The 15,030-nt window shown below is 38.8% G+C and overlaps 1 protein-coding gene across 1 annotated transcript in view; it reads left to right on the top strand.

Moving 5' to 3' along the window:
* Positions 1 to 590: 590 nt before the first annotated feature.
* PDE1C (phosphodiesterase 1C) overlaps positions 591 to 15,030 on the top strand; it is an 888,281-nt gene continuing 873,841 nt past the window's right edge. The window contains exon 1 of the mRNA XM_063452062.1: positions 591 to 782. Coding sequence (XP_063308132.1) covers positions 698 to 782 — 85 coding nt within the window. The 5' untranslated portion in view covers positions 591 to 697. The remainder of the gene's footprint in view (positions 783 to 15,030) is intronic.

Raw genomic sequence — 15,030 nt, 5'->3', positions numbered from 1 at the left:
TGGAGTATTCCTTTAACTGTTTGCCAGCTGTCTGCTTGTGCCATCAGCAGGAAAACAGTCTGGATTTTGAACATCTGGATTTGACTTTCAGCTATTCGGTAATATTTATGCGGGTTGAAATGTGATGGCATTGTTAAATACTGTGTTCAGTGTCTGGATTTTGGCATCTGGATGTTCAAGGAGTGAGAAAGCGTGTGTATGTACAGGTATAAACATACAGGGAAGGGAATAAGTATGTTTCTTTGTACATTACACTAATGACTAATGACACATCTTAATGAGCTACCCATTATCCTTCACATTAAACCGTAATGTGTTTGTGACTGTCAAACATGCAGAAGGAATAGATGACAAGGGTTTAACAACTCTTTGCCAAGCGCAGCACTGCCCTTTATATACCTTTTGTTTGCAGAAAAACTATTTTTTAAAAAGCACAGTGGCCAAAAAGTGCACTTTCCCTTCCCTTGTTTAACTCAGTGTAACATGTCAGTACCACAGCAGTGACAGTCTCAGTGGGAGGAGATAGTGTTGGGTGCTTTTCTCACATCTTCATTTCTCTGCATTAGATGATGTGTGAAGTCGGGTGTAAGGGCTGCCACAGGCAGATACACAGGGAAAGCCAATAGTCAGCTTTGAAATATCTCATTTCACATAGGAAAAGGACTCACAAAAACGGAATACTAACTGGCAAAAAAACATGACTGAGCCCAGCTGTAGGAAAGAGGGATTTAAAAAATGCCGAAGTGCCACTTTCAGCATTGATGGCTTTAGCTTTACAATAGGTAAGAACTTTTAACACTTTTAGTGCTGTTTTCCTGCTTAACACTTTGGTTCATGACAAATTCCCCGACAATTATCATTAAGTATATATATATATTTTGTTTGTTTGTTTTTTAAACTTAATTTGTCAATGTTAAAATGTACAGTATATATGTCTTTAACCCATTCAGTCCTAATATGAGAAGTATGGCTGTCGTCTTATCTTTTGGTATAACTAGAATGAATTCCAGTATTGGTAGCATTGCAATAAAAAGCACATTAAACTAAGTTATAGCTATGTTATTGCTCGAGAGCCTCTTCTGAAACAGAACTTTATGTTAAAAGCAGAGCAGTGAGTGTCAGGTCTTTACAATGATAAATTAGTTCTTATAAAGTAGTCCTAGCCAAGAAGAACGGGATATTTATCTCTGCAATATACAAGCCTGCCGTGATAATATTTAAGATACCGATTATATCATAACCCAAACCATAGAAAAATGTCCACTTTGTTATGACCAAATTCCATTCTGGCAGTCCTCAGGGTTTGATATTCTACAAAAGGTGAACTATGATCTCTCAGACTCATTCGGGGTTATTCTCTAAACTCAACAATTTTTGCAAATAAAATCCAAACAGGAAAGCTGAGGGATAACTCATCTACAGTCACAAACTGGCTATTTTTGCTTCAGTTAACAAATTTAGAATAATCCTGTTTTAGCTAGAAGCTGCACTTTATAGCACATGAAGTGAAAGAGGATGTCTGTGTATTTCTAAGTCCTGCCATGCCTTTTAGTGATAATATTGGCCACTCATATGCTGCAGGTGATTGCCTAGAACAGGTGTGGCTGCCAGGAAGCTCTCTAACAGTTGTAGAAATTCAGCTGATGCCTGTTTGAAGGGAAAAGTATTGTGGGAGTTGTAGCTTCACAATAACTGGAGAGGGGCTTGATCCCTCTCCTTGTACATTCATGGAGTTTTCAAAAATGATGTCATTAATCTGACTTAAAATAACACCTCATTCTCCTTGCCATTTGTCAGTTATTTTATTTATCTGCAGGAGACGGAACATTTCAATTACACTTTTACCCGTCTCTTTCAATAGTCACTCATTCAAATCTCCATTCCTGTTGTGTGCCAGCTATTGATTTCCAACTTGGCAGGGATGTCCTCTCTGATTAAAGATGATTCAGGTTAAAGTTTCCTTACAAAGGGAAAGTGTTTCCACCTGTTCTACAGCTACTAAGTGATGCAGATTTGATTAATTAATATGTTGGCATTATCCATCAGATCTGAATATGAGCAGAAATCTTGTTCTGATTTCAGACGGATTGTTATCATGGGCCAAATATTAATAAAAAATATGTATGCGAAATCTTCAGATTTGCAGAAAAAATCCATAGAACCAGCAGGGTGACTCCTCACCTTTTATGTTTTTGCATCACTTGTTAGAATAGAACACTTTGACTAATCATGAGTATCTGGGAGCTCTATGTTTGGGACTCCTGCATGGGAGTATGGTGTGCATAACAAAACATATAAATGCAATATATAGCAAAATAAAAACAAAACTTAAAATACAATTGATGTCTATATGATATGTGTAAATTTGTGTAATGCTACAGAGACAGCAATATTATGGAAAAGGGAAACGATTTCATATAAAAATTAAGAATTTCAATGATATCCTATCCTCATGACTGATCTTGTTCTTCAGTGCAGCCCCCACAACACTTTTTTTGTAGATAGAATGGAATATGTTGTTTAGTAACTAAACATCTAAGAATAAAAAAAAACTATCAAATTATATGTATTCTGTATTCAACATCACTCCTAGCTCATTGGAAGCTGGGACTGTCTGCTAAAAAGCCATCCCACTACTGGTAGAATATGATCCATCCAAATGGTAGCTGCCTTTCGTGAAGGGAAAAGCCGGGGAATAAAAACATAGTACGCATAATTTCAAAACTTAATAGGTAATAAAAGAAATGCGAAACATTATATCATATGCTTCTCTAGAATTTTAAAATAAATACAACTCTGTATACATACTTCTTTACTGTAACTGTCCTACTTTCATAATAAGAAGTGTGGGAACTCAGTAAGGGGATTGGAATTCCCATGAGTTCCACTGCAACACAGCCCTGCTTGTTATACTTTTGTAAAGGTGTCACCTCAACTGCTTAGAGATACAGCTGATTGTGGCATTTTGCATTGCATAAGTCAATGGCTCAAATTTATAGTCCGGATAAGGCGTAATTGATTTTTATCCAATGAATAAATACATTTTTCTTTATTGCTTTTAACACAGGATCTAAAGCAAATGATATAATCTGTGTGTAATATATGTACAATGAATGATGTTGAAAATGTCTTGGCTGTGTAGCTGTAGAGAGAATGGTTACATTAATTACCAGGATTATACATTTCTCAGTGTTCTATTCAATTGTACTTGCTTTAGATCTAGTGCTTTCGGAACAAAACCAGAAATCTTTCATGGTCCGAACTAATGAAATTTCATGCTCTGCTTTCTGCAGCCAGTCATGCTGCAACTGGGATCAATGTAAAAATGCACAAAGATGTTGTTAAAATGGAACATTAAATACCAGTCAGCCTTTAAAGCATTCTCTTTGCCTGAAAGCCTACAGGATGTTTTGTCAGTAAGGTTACAAGAGGTTTCTGCCAAGGTTTTGATGTACTCCTCTGTACACTCGCACTGCATTTAACAGTAGGTTTGGTTGTGACAGGCAATATGTAATAATAAGTTGAATGTTATCTTTAAACATGATAATGCCAAAGAGCCTCCAGGTATAAAGGACATCTCTCTTTAATGCTAGGCAACAATGACAGCTGCTGTATTTCTATGTAATATCTACAATTTGTTGGTTGCTTTCCCCTCAAGTATAAGAGTTATACAAGTTATATTTATATAACTGGTCTCTGTGTTAGTTCAATGATTAGATCATGTTTTAGAACACTGTACTGCATGGGTAGTGATGCCATCTGTGCCACTATTCCCTCTAGTGAAATGAGAATAATGCACAGATCACTTTCACACAACCTCGGCCATCTGAACCACTAATAAGACAGCTCAGAAGCTGAAGAAACAAGTAACAAGAACAACTCACACAAGAAGATACCTAGTGTATTATTACAACATATTCAGACCCGAAAAATCATTCTGTGAAATAAGGGAATAGTAATAAATAATTTTAGAAACCGAGGAAACTCTTAACCCCTACCCCCTTGGACACTAGCCAAATACACTACTTTAGCACTAACTCTTAATTCTTATACTACCCTAACAGAGACCCTAACCCTAACTTAAACTCTCACACACTGTCCCTATTATTTCTTATATTTCATGCAATATAAGAAATAAAAAGGCAAAGTGTGTATGCAGGGTAAAAAATTAACTGTCAGAGTTTTGGAGACATTAAAATATCTAATGTAGTTGTCCTGGAGAATATACCCAATTGGGTTATTTTTCCATTTGGGTTATGGATACCACCTTTGCCTAAAATTTTCAATCCTCTGATGGATTCCTGATAATTCACTGCTTGAAGAGTTTGTCCTACAGGTATGGTCAGACTATACTGTCTGAGATTTATGGAATTACAGTTTATAAAATTAGAACCATTAATCACTGCTCTTGCATTAGCCAACACAATAGATTTTCACAATCAGGGGAAAAAAATGGAGAATATTTGTTGCATGCCAAAGTGTTAAACACTCTACATATTCACTTTGGTTCAGTTCATCCGGCCTAGATTCAGCTATGCGTTTGACTTTGGTTCATTTCATTTGGCAATGCTACGTATTCACTATGGTTTATTATATTACCTGATGTTCGGTCATATTACATAGTCACTGCTGTTCAGTACATTTGGCCTAAGTTTGGCTATGCTACATCTGCACTGTGGTTCAGTACAGTTGGCCCTTGTTTGGCTGCTCTTCATATTCCCTGTAGTTCAGTACATTCCGCTATGCTAAATTTTCAATCTGGATCAGTACATGTGGCCAACATTTGGCTGCACTGTATTTTTACTTTGGTTTAGTACGTTCAGCCTATGTTCGGCTACGCTACATTTTCAGTCTGGGTCGATACATTCGGCCTACATTTGGCTGCACTATATTTTTTACTTTGGTTCAGTACATTCAAAATATTATTGGCTACGCTACATTTTCACTTTAGTTCAGTACATTCAGCCTACGTTTGGCTAAGCTGCATTTTCAATCTGGGTCAGTACATTTGGCTGCACTATATTTTCACTTTGTTTCCGTACATTCGATCTATGTTCGGCCACCCTACATTTTCAATTTGGGTCAGTACATTCAGCCTATCATTAGCTACGCTACATTTTCCCTTTGGTTCAGTTCATTCGGCCTGCGTTGGGCCATGCCACGCCACATTTATACTTTAGTTCAGCACATTTGGCTCTTGTTCAGTCAGGCTACCTGTCATTAGTCATTTGCATAATATTTGTTATAATATCAGTTAGTTTCCAGGTAGTTTTACACAATTGTTCTACACTGCATCCCTAAATGTAATTTACACTAAGTGTCCTACTTGTACTTTTATGAATTGTTCATTGATTGTTGCTGAATTTAGAAATTTTGGATTACTACAGTATACTACAAACTAAACATCTCACCTAATATTATTTGATGTTATCCAACGTATGTATCATCTACTTTATCATCTACTATGCACTTTTTGTCTAATGTCACAAAGTTGCCAGAAATTAACCATTGCAATATCTACAGTTCCAACACTGGAACTCCTATATTTCTCAGACTAACATATTAGGTTTTTATTTGACTTCATAGTTGAGCAAATTTAATTTTCAAACATTTAGCAGGAGGTTGAGATCCCCAATTAATTTTTATTATTTTTAAGAAGCTCTCTTTGACACTTCAACTACATTGGGTGTTTGTGACTATCAATAACTACTCGCTAAGTTACATCTTAAGTTCATTACTAACTCCTATCCTTTTGGACTGCAGTTTAAGCTTCTACTCTATGTTTTAAGACCATAAAGTGACACAATACTCTTATCGTGCATATGGCACATTTTATCTGTTGCATTATCCTGGTGTTTATATGCACAATATTAAGTTTTGTAGCTGTGGACCTCAGTGGCCTGCTGGGACTTGCTGCACAGTACTGGGAGATTTTTCAACTGTAAAGATTTACCAGACTGGCAGTTATACTCCAGGCTGCTGGCGAGGTTTTCAGCTGGGGATTGGGGAACACTGCCATAGTTGAGGTCACTGCTTATTTCTGTGGGTTTTGCTGCTGCGATGCACACGTGTAGTATGCGTGTCTTTCTGCTCCAGGGAAAGGTATGAGGAAAAAAAATAGCCATGATCCTTATTTTCATGCAGAATTCAGCTTAGGTCAAGGTTTTCATTGTCTATTCTGAAACTACCATCCTCCTTATGACAATGTCAGGAACAACACAGGGATCCAATACGCAGTGTGCAAATAAGAAAACGTATACCGGACCTTAGAGTGGCCGGGCTAACGTTAGCAAGGGCAGAGAATAGTCAGGGACGAGCTGAAGTCAAGGAAGCTAGAAAATAGAATAAGATATAATGTACAAGCCAAGTCACAGGGAAGGAGAATACAGTAAAGTCAAACCAGAGCTGAAGTCAAAATACCAAATATAACAAAACCAGATAATGCACTATAGGGAACAAAGTAACTTTGAACCACAACAGGGCAATGATACAAACTTATGAGCCCTTTTTAAAGTTTGGCTCTTTAATTAGATAGCCACGCCCCCAAGACATTCAAATTCAAACGTTTTGGCGGGCCGTGACGTAATTTATGTTATGATGTAGGTGCGCATAAAAAGGGGTGGAGTCACAACAGCCGGCACCGGGACCACCGTGTTGGAGTAAAGGTGACTGAGGATGATCCTACCCCCTTTTAAAGGAGATCCCCAGGCTGAGTCCCAGCCTGACAAACCACCGGTATCCTGACAGACAACCACTTGCTCTACAAAATATTACATTTAGCTTGACTGGATTTTAGGCTACCTTAGTTGGACCTTGATAGTATTTCAGCTTCTCGTGCAATTAGATAGCTGTCATGCAAGACCAACTCCCATCCACAACCACAGAGTTATTTCGTCCCTCTGCCCAAATCATAATTAGTGTCTTGCATCTCCACCCTCTTGGTAAAACAGTTAGGGCCTAACCTGTTCTGGCCAATCTGTCTTGAATCTCTTTATTGTCACTGAGAGGCCAACACCCTGCCACAATGCTCGCTGGCATACTTACCAACTGCTTAACTCAAAGACAGAGCTACTTATTGGCAGCTAGTTAGGCCTCCCAAGTCACCAATCTTAGCTCAACTGTTTCACTACTTGGCATTAGACTGGTCAGCCAGTACCTAGGTGTTTGTCCCAGGTAACCATAGAGGGGCTCATTAAAACCTTTTCTGTATAGCGATTGTCTTCTGTTTCAGGTGTGTTTATAACTGCTGCTACAACACTTGGAATGACAGAGTGAAGGAGTCAAAGAAAAGGGGATTAGGAGTTGATAAGCATTGTGGCAATTTCGGATTATGCACTGCGATACAAGCTATTGGGGAGGGACATTATTTCCTTAGAGCAGCTAGTTAGGAGCAGTACTTATACACAATACATTATCTTACAGCCATCCTCACTGGGATGCCATATATTTTTTGCTTAATTTTGCCAATTAATTACATTGTTTAGTCCTTAATGCTTATCTTTATAGCAATTTAGGAAGTTTTGGGCAATATCTAACACTTGCTGAATCAGTCAAGGTAGAAGCAGACCTAATAAAAGGGCCTCCTTGTTAATTTATTTTTGTTCTGACATTAGCTGGTATTAAACATGTTTGCCCTCTTTTTCAGGCCTACCTGTTCATTGGTTTCAGAAAACCACAATTATCACTTTTGCTTGCTCATACTTTCATTTTACAAATACTACAAATTTCAACAGAAGTAACAGAACCTGTTCTCTGCGTGAAAGCCTTCCCACCCCGCCTTTCAAGTAAACAAAGGTCCTGTGACTTCCTGGTTAGTTTAGCTCAGTCAAGCTAAACTCAAAATGCAGGGCATTGCCCAGAGAACATACCATTCACAGTTTCTCACTGAGCTGCATTGGCAAGTCTGGGTTCAGACAAAAATCTTCTGTTTTTGCAAGCTGTTTTTAGATGTACCCCAATGTAAACACAATCCATATTTTTATGCATGTAAAAAGGTAAATCTATACAAACGTAAAACAAGAAACCAAATAGTGTAATACATTAAAAAAAAGCAAAATAAAAAGGAGGTTCAAGGTTAAACTCACAAATTCATATAAGTAAAAGGACCCATCAGATGTCCCAGTAATGCCCTCTGTTCTTTAGTGGTGAACTGTATCTTCATGCATATAAAGGAAATAGAAAACAGTCATAGTGCAACATTGTAATTAAAATAAATTCACTGCTTTATTATGCTAAACTTAGGGGCATCCAAAATATGCAGCATACAAAAATCAATTACAACACAAACCCTTATAAAGCCTGTAACGGCACCCCAGGCATAAAAGGGGTTAAAAGCCATTTAGGATATATTCCCCTTCCAGATATATAGGCAGCTACCAAAGACCCCAATACGCCGAACATGAAGAACCAAACGAATGCTCCAAACCATACGAATGCTCCAAACAGCCGAACAGGAAAAACCATACGAATTGGTGTACACTACAGACAGCCAAATAGTAAAACCATAAGAAAAAAAAAACAAGTATGAGACGAGGCTCCGTATTGAGGGTCAGTAGGTAATCTGTTTAATGAAAGCAAGCACTCACAATTTATACAATTCCTCAGGCCAGAGGCACACCCCCAGGACATGATGGTACACAGGCACACAAAGGACACAAACCAATCAAAACAATACAACATTGTCTGACACTCCCATTCATTAAGCAAAATCCTCCCCTCTGCCTGGGATATAATGACTGAACACAATGGGCTAACGTAATTATCACAGGCAGGAAAATATACAGTTTTACACAATATTCATAACTTTAAAATTATACATCACATTCACATAACCAGTACCAGTATACACAGTACACAAACATATGTCAAAATCATACAAATTGCCCCAGTGGTTCAAAAGTTATATGGAAGTCCTTTGTGACGGATTGCAAGCATGGCTTTCCAGCCCAAACCAGTTCCACAGAGTTAGGCTGTGCAGCCGGTCTATCTTCTCCTCTATCCTGGAGATAATTGGCTTAACTGGGTGTGGTAAGCCAATTATCTCCAGGTACATAAAATATCTCCATTCACAACAGCAGCAAAAATACACTAAAATACATAATTCCCATTACACTGAACAGAACCCCCACATTCAACCCAGATAGCTTGGATCTGAGCGCTCAATATATCGAACAGAGCTCAGATCCCACAAACACAGTCAAATCGCCATGGGGTTAAAGTTTAGCACAGGCTGATGAGAGGTTGAGAAGGGACAAAGCAGCCAGTTTTATTTAAAAGGCCAGAACAGTCTTTTAAACACCAATACGTCTAAATAGTGTTTTAAGTCTCCCAGGAACCATAGTCACTTGGCAAGTGGCTGGCAATTAGTCTTCTCCAGGATCCAGTGGCGAGGTTAGTTTCGCCACAAAGCCCTTAAATTGATTATGTGCCCTTTACCCTCCAATCCTGGATTCCAGGTGTCATCTTTAAAAATCGCGCCAAAATTCCATCTGGAACCTAGATTTTTTTCAATGGAACGCATCTGCGTTCCACCAATGCCACCTTCTACGTCTGGCTCCCTTCGGACGCAATGCGTCCCTCTCCACAGACTTGTTGTACTCCGTGGAACGTACATGCGCTCCACGGATGTCTCTTCCAATGTCCGACTACCATCGAATATGATACGCCACTCTTCTCAATGTGTTGTGTCCTGTGGAACACACATGAGTTCCACCAATACTACTTCCCCATTCTAGTCGGGGGAATGCTCCTGTGTTCCACATACTGAGGAGGACGAAAGGATAATGACAAATGTATTTTCCCATTTTTCCTGGTTTCTTCTTTTATGTTTGTGTAGATTTACCTTTTACACATTATATAGAGGATTTTGAGGCACCTTGTATTTCTACTATTATCAGTAAAAAATGGTAATTTACAATTTTTTTCCCCGTTATTGTGTGTTTTACTTGTACTGTACGGTGGAGAGAGAGGTGTAATCTTATCTATTTTGTATATTTTCATGCATACATCTTTTCATTTAGGGTATATCTAATAAATGGTGATTGATTTATATATTTGGGTATTGTTTTTAAGAGGTTTTAAAAAAAAACTAAACATTTTTTGAGGGGAAATGTTGAAGAAACAGGCGCTAAGTCTCCATAGAAACATATTGAGCAATACTTTCAAACATGCTTTATACTTACAAAGTATTGTAATATTTCAAATCCTTTTACAGATACATTTCACACATCACTGATCTAATTATTTGCCAATTATATTTTCAACTTCGAAAGATGAAAAGCTGAACAGAACTCGCAGTTGAACTTTGTGACCTTCATGTCAAAGACACTTTTAAGAAACTGACTAAAGTCAGTTTAACGTTTAAGGAGAATTATTGTATTATTATGCAGTGTTTTCTCTAAAACAAAAATAAATCCTTGGATTAATCACGTTACATGACTTTCAAAGAAACATAATGTTACATAATGCTCATAGTGATATATTTACAAAACCACAAATAATGATGACTTAATCACCAAACTGCAAATGTGAAGAAAAAAATTGATACATTGCAAAACTGAGTTGAAAATTCCTAGAAAGGGAAGAGGAAGGTATTTGCCCTATACTGGGCAGATTAGCCCAGCGCTCTTAGTTTATCCCAATCCAGACTGGACAATATTGGCATTGATAATGCTTAATGCCAGGAAGAATACCTTTAGGAAGAAATATAGCTCACCATTCCTGGGCTTGAGAAGGCTTTTTTCACACCTGAATCATTGTGGTTGTGTTACTTAATAAATCGCCTTTGTATGGTAGTCTGTATTTCCTAAATTTTACTTCAATTGTGAGTGTGGCTGCTTTTAAATCTCTATGGAAACATAGACAATGTAACCAAAGTTAGCTATTGTGGTTATGTTACTTATAGTGCCCGTTTCAGCCCTAGTGAAAAGTCCAATCAAATACTGTAAGCAAATCAAATGTACAAGCATTTTTTTCTCAGACCTAATTCCAGTACTTCCATATGATCAGCATTCTATGTTGCGATGCGAGTCAGACTGTTTTCAACACAGACGTTCCACTAGTGGCTTTTAGGGACACAGCCACTAGAGGCATGTTTAGCTCTGCAATCATAACATTGGCATATCTACTAAACAGCAATACTTTAGGTTGTATGGGTAAAACGCCATGGGCACTGCAACAAGACCACTTCATCTGAATGAAGTGGCCTGGGTGCCTTTAGTGTCCCTTTGAAACTTTTGATACTGATGTAATTTGTTAAGGAACCATAAGCACTACAGTCTTGTAAAGTGTTTATGGTACCTGGAGTGCCTTGACACCCTCCCAAGGTTAGTAGTCAAACCATTTGAGAGCAGTTTGACAACATACCTTGGACCACCATGCCACCGCTGCCTCATGTGGAGCCCGAAGCTGCTGCAAAATGCTTACGTTTGCTCCACTAAGCTGAACCCTGCTTTGAAGTGCTGACTCTTAGATTAAAAGCATCAGCCAATGAAGCTGCAGAGGAAGTGGCAGCAGGTGTCCAGAGAACCACAGGTAAGTTGATAAACTATTCTCAAAATGTTTGACTACTTACCCTGGGAAGATGCTGGGGCACTAGTTACAATATAACCACTGCAGTGGGCTGTAGTGGTTGTAGTGCTCAGAGTGTTATTTTGATAGCTGGTTTTCCTTTAGTTGTCTTTAAATATAGAAATCAGTCAGCACCAAGGGGGATGATAATAAAAAGTCAAAAACTGTCCCTCTTGCAGAATTAATATGCCAGAGGCCAAACGGTTATAAATAAACAGCTACATTAAGAAAGCAACAATTGAAAAGCAGCAGTTGTAAATGGGTGGGTGAAGGTTAATACAACAATGGTGACGGGCCTGCAATGTCCATCCAATCCTCCATTCTAAAGAATGAGCCTGGCATTTACCAATAACCTAGTCCTTTATCTGAGCTCACAATTACAAAAAGTGTATGCATTTTGAACTATGTAGTTGAATACCCCTTCTAATAACTGGATCATGCTTCATTTAGTGCTTTAAGGTTTATTATATAATGCATACAGCCATTGTATCTCAATGGACTAGTGGAAGAATGATTTCTAATGCAGAGATCATGACTACTGTCCTACAAGTCAGTTTATTAAATAAATAGAAGTGCTAAAGCATTAAAATGTTTGTCTTGGTTTACATTTTCAGCATGTGAACTTTTCATGAGTAATATCTTGATATGGTGTCATGATATGGTTTTCACAGCTGAGCAGTTACACATACACCCATGCTGACCATTTCTTATACCAAGGCTGGAGTGAGCTAAGCAGCTTGCCATTGGACTGGAGCAGTTGGAATTCATTGTCTTGCGTGTTTACTCATGCTGTAATGTATTGCAGTTTAATAGGTGACTCTGTATTTGGAAGATATGATGATAATGCTACCTGTCTGACTGCATAGTGCCAACTGCAAAAGTATTGGGACTCAATAACATCATATGGCCATATTATATTTTGACCATGACTATAGCAAAATACCCAAACATCAATGGGTCCCAACATTCAAATTGGAAATAAATATGCATATCCGCTCAATTTACAGTGAACCATAATCCTTACTACTTATTTATCTACATAAGAGTGCCCCAACAATGAATATAGTTTACAGCATGTTTTAATGCGAGAGGGTGCTTAACTCTAGGAGCCTAGTCTTGGCTCCAGCTACTGTATGTACAGAAAATAAGAAATGGTGAGGTTGATTTCATATTTTGACAATATATAATAATAACTTACAATGAATACCTGTACAGTAAATTATATTATTTTTATGATATAAATAAAAACACCTGGCAAAACTAATGGGAATTAAGTTACATTATATGATCATAAGCCTACAGGATGTTTGGGAAGATCCTATTCTAATGCCTGTGTAAGGAACTGACTCTGCTGGGTTTCAAACTCTGGTTTACATGCTGCTAAACCTCTTCCTTACCAGTACACCAGCCTGCCTTTTATCAAATGTACCTGAGATCTGGTAACCTTGACTCTACAAGCATTGGTATCAGTGACAAGTCTCTTCAGCTGTGTCTGGTCATGTGTCTCGTTCTTGGCCTATAAAAGCCACTTCCTGTCTCTGTACCTTTGCCAGATTATTGTGGTTCCTGTACTCTCTAATCAAGCTTGTTCCTCCTACCTGTTGCTGAATTTGGACCGTTTTGACTTTGCTGCTTCTCCTTCCCACTGACCTTGGCTTGCCTCACGACGATTATCATCTCTCTGTTCCAGTCTACCATCTCTGCTTAAGACCAGACGGCCACTCAAGGCTCAGGGGCTCAACCACCTGGGTAACGAGTGGCTACCTCTGGCAGAAAACATTGCTGATCTGGCTACTGGACTCCAAAACTTTCTAACATTAATATCATTACAGCCTGTTCTAATGAGATGAACCCACTTACTTGAGAAATCCATCCTCCAGGGGATGTCACAGGTGCCTCATTATAAAACCTTACCCAACCTTGCACTGCAGAGAATTGTAAACTGTCAAAACATGATACTTTCCTGATGCTAGTTGTCGATTTGGATTAAATTTGCTATTTAGGGGGATACAAACAATATTCTCGTCATAATATTGTTTGTATCCCCAACCCTGTGCTTTCCCAGCCACTCCCCGCCTACTTACGGGGGGCGGGCCTCGTCTGGGAGACCCACACTGCACACACCTCCGCCCCCCCCCTACTTCTACACTACACACACATACTCACTGTTGCCTCACGGGCGAACACTCCCGATCTGGATGATGTAAGGGGATACTATGTGTTTTGGGGTACTTTTGGGACTTTTTAGAAAGTACTTTTGTGTGTTTTTTAGTGTTTGGAGATAATTGAGTTTAGTATAGTGCTTGACTCAATTATGTCCATGTGGGCAGATTGCAGCTGTCACTAGGGTCATGTCAAAAGTATATTATTGGCTATACACCTTTCCAACCAAAGTAAATGAGTTGCTTTTTTTTTTTTATTACACAGCCATATTACAGCCCCTCTGTCCACCACAAGGGTTACCACTACAATGGTTAATAAGTGTGTAGGGGTTCATAAGAATACCCTCTTCTGTCTTAAAATATTTTACCTTTAGCTAAAAAAAAAAGATGAATTGTTAGTGCAGGACTTACTTAACAGGGTTGCCTTGATGCTGAAAGGTGATATTACATTTTACAGTCTGTTTGTAGTGCTAAAAACATCAATAATTTAAGTATTTGTAGTATTTGGCAGGAAACCTTTTTGGCTTTACTTATATTTTTAGACTGATGAATATCATACTATTCTTTTTTTTTTGACAATCTTTATTTTCAAGATTCAAACGTATACATTACATGTGAACAGGGTTAGCTGAAGGGTACATCTATCATTATAGACACATAAGTAAAACTCCGGTGTGTGGCATAGGGGTTTACATCATAGCAGAGTTACAGCAAAAATGAGCCCCATACGGAGCCTTTTAGATAAACATAGGAAGCAACTGATAGGCAAGCTGGTTAGTGCATCTGCAGGGAGCCACAGAAGTCTGCTTGTGGTCCGGAGTATGTAATATAAGACAGATGTGGGTGACTTCAAGTCATTGGTGCGTACATAGGTAAATCAAGGGTGGGGTGTAGAATACAAAAAGAGTTTAGGGCAAGAATCTACCAACGTTAGGGAGTTTCCGTTAGGTCTAGTAGCTGACAACAATAAAATCAGGTAAGAATCACATGTGGGGTCACTCGGCTCAGTTGTAATGTGAGTCGTGAACTCCTTTTACGTGAGTGCCAACTGTGTCAGTCAGCGAACGGGGCATGGGGTACCAAATGATGGGATAAAGGTATGCGCCTATGTCCCGATACCAAGTCGGGAGGCGGCTACGGGGCAGTCTGGCGGTTATGGGTAGGGGTCGTCAGTCCCAGCGGTCAAGGAGTCTGGGTAAGTCAGAGTCCGTCCAGTTGGCGAACTAACGTGAGGGAGGCCGTACAGACCAGGATGTGAGGGGTCAACAGTTCTGTGTCCGAGGTCTGGGTATGAGTGACA

Source organism: Pelobates fuscus, chromosome 4 (genome assembly GCF_036172605.1).
Source record: "Pelobates fuscus isolate aPelFus1 chromosome 4, aPelFus1.pri, whole genome shotgun sequence".
Classification (NCBI taxonomy): domain Eukaryota; kingdom Metazoa; phylum Chordata; class Amphibia; order Anura; family Pelobatidae; genus Pelobates; species Pelobates fuscus.
This window is presented reverse-complemented; position numbering and strand designations above follow the sequence as displayed.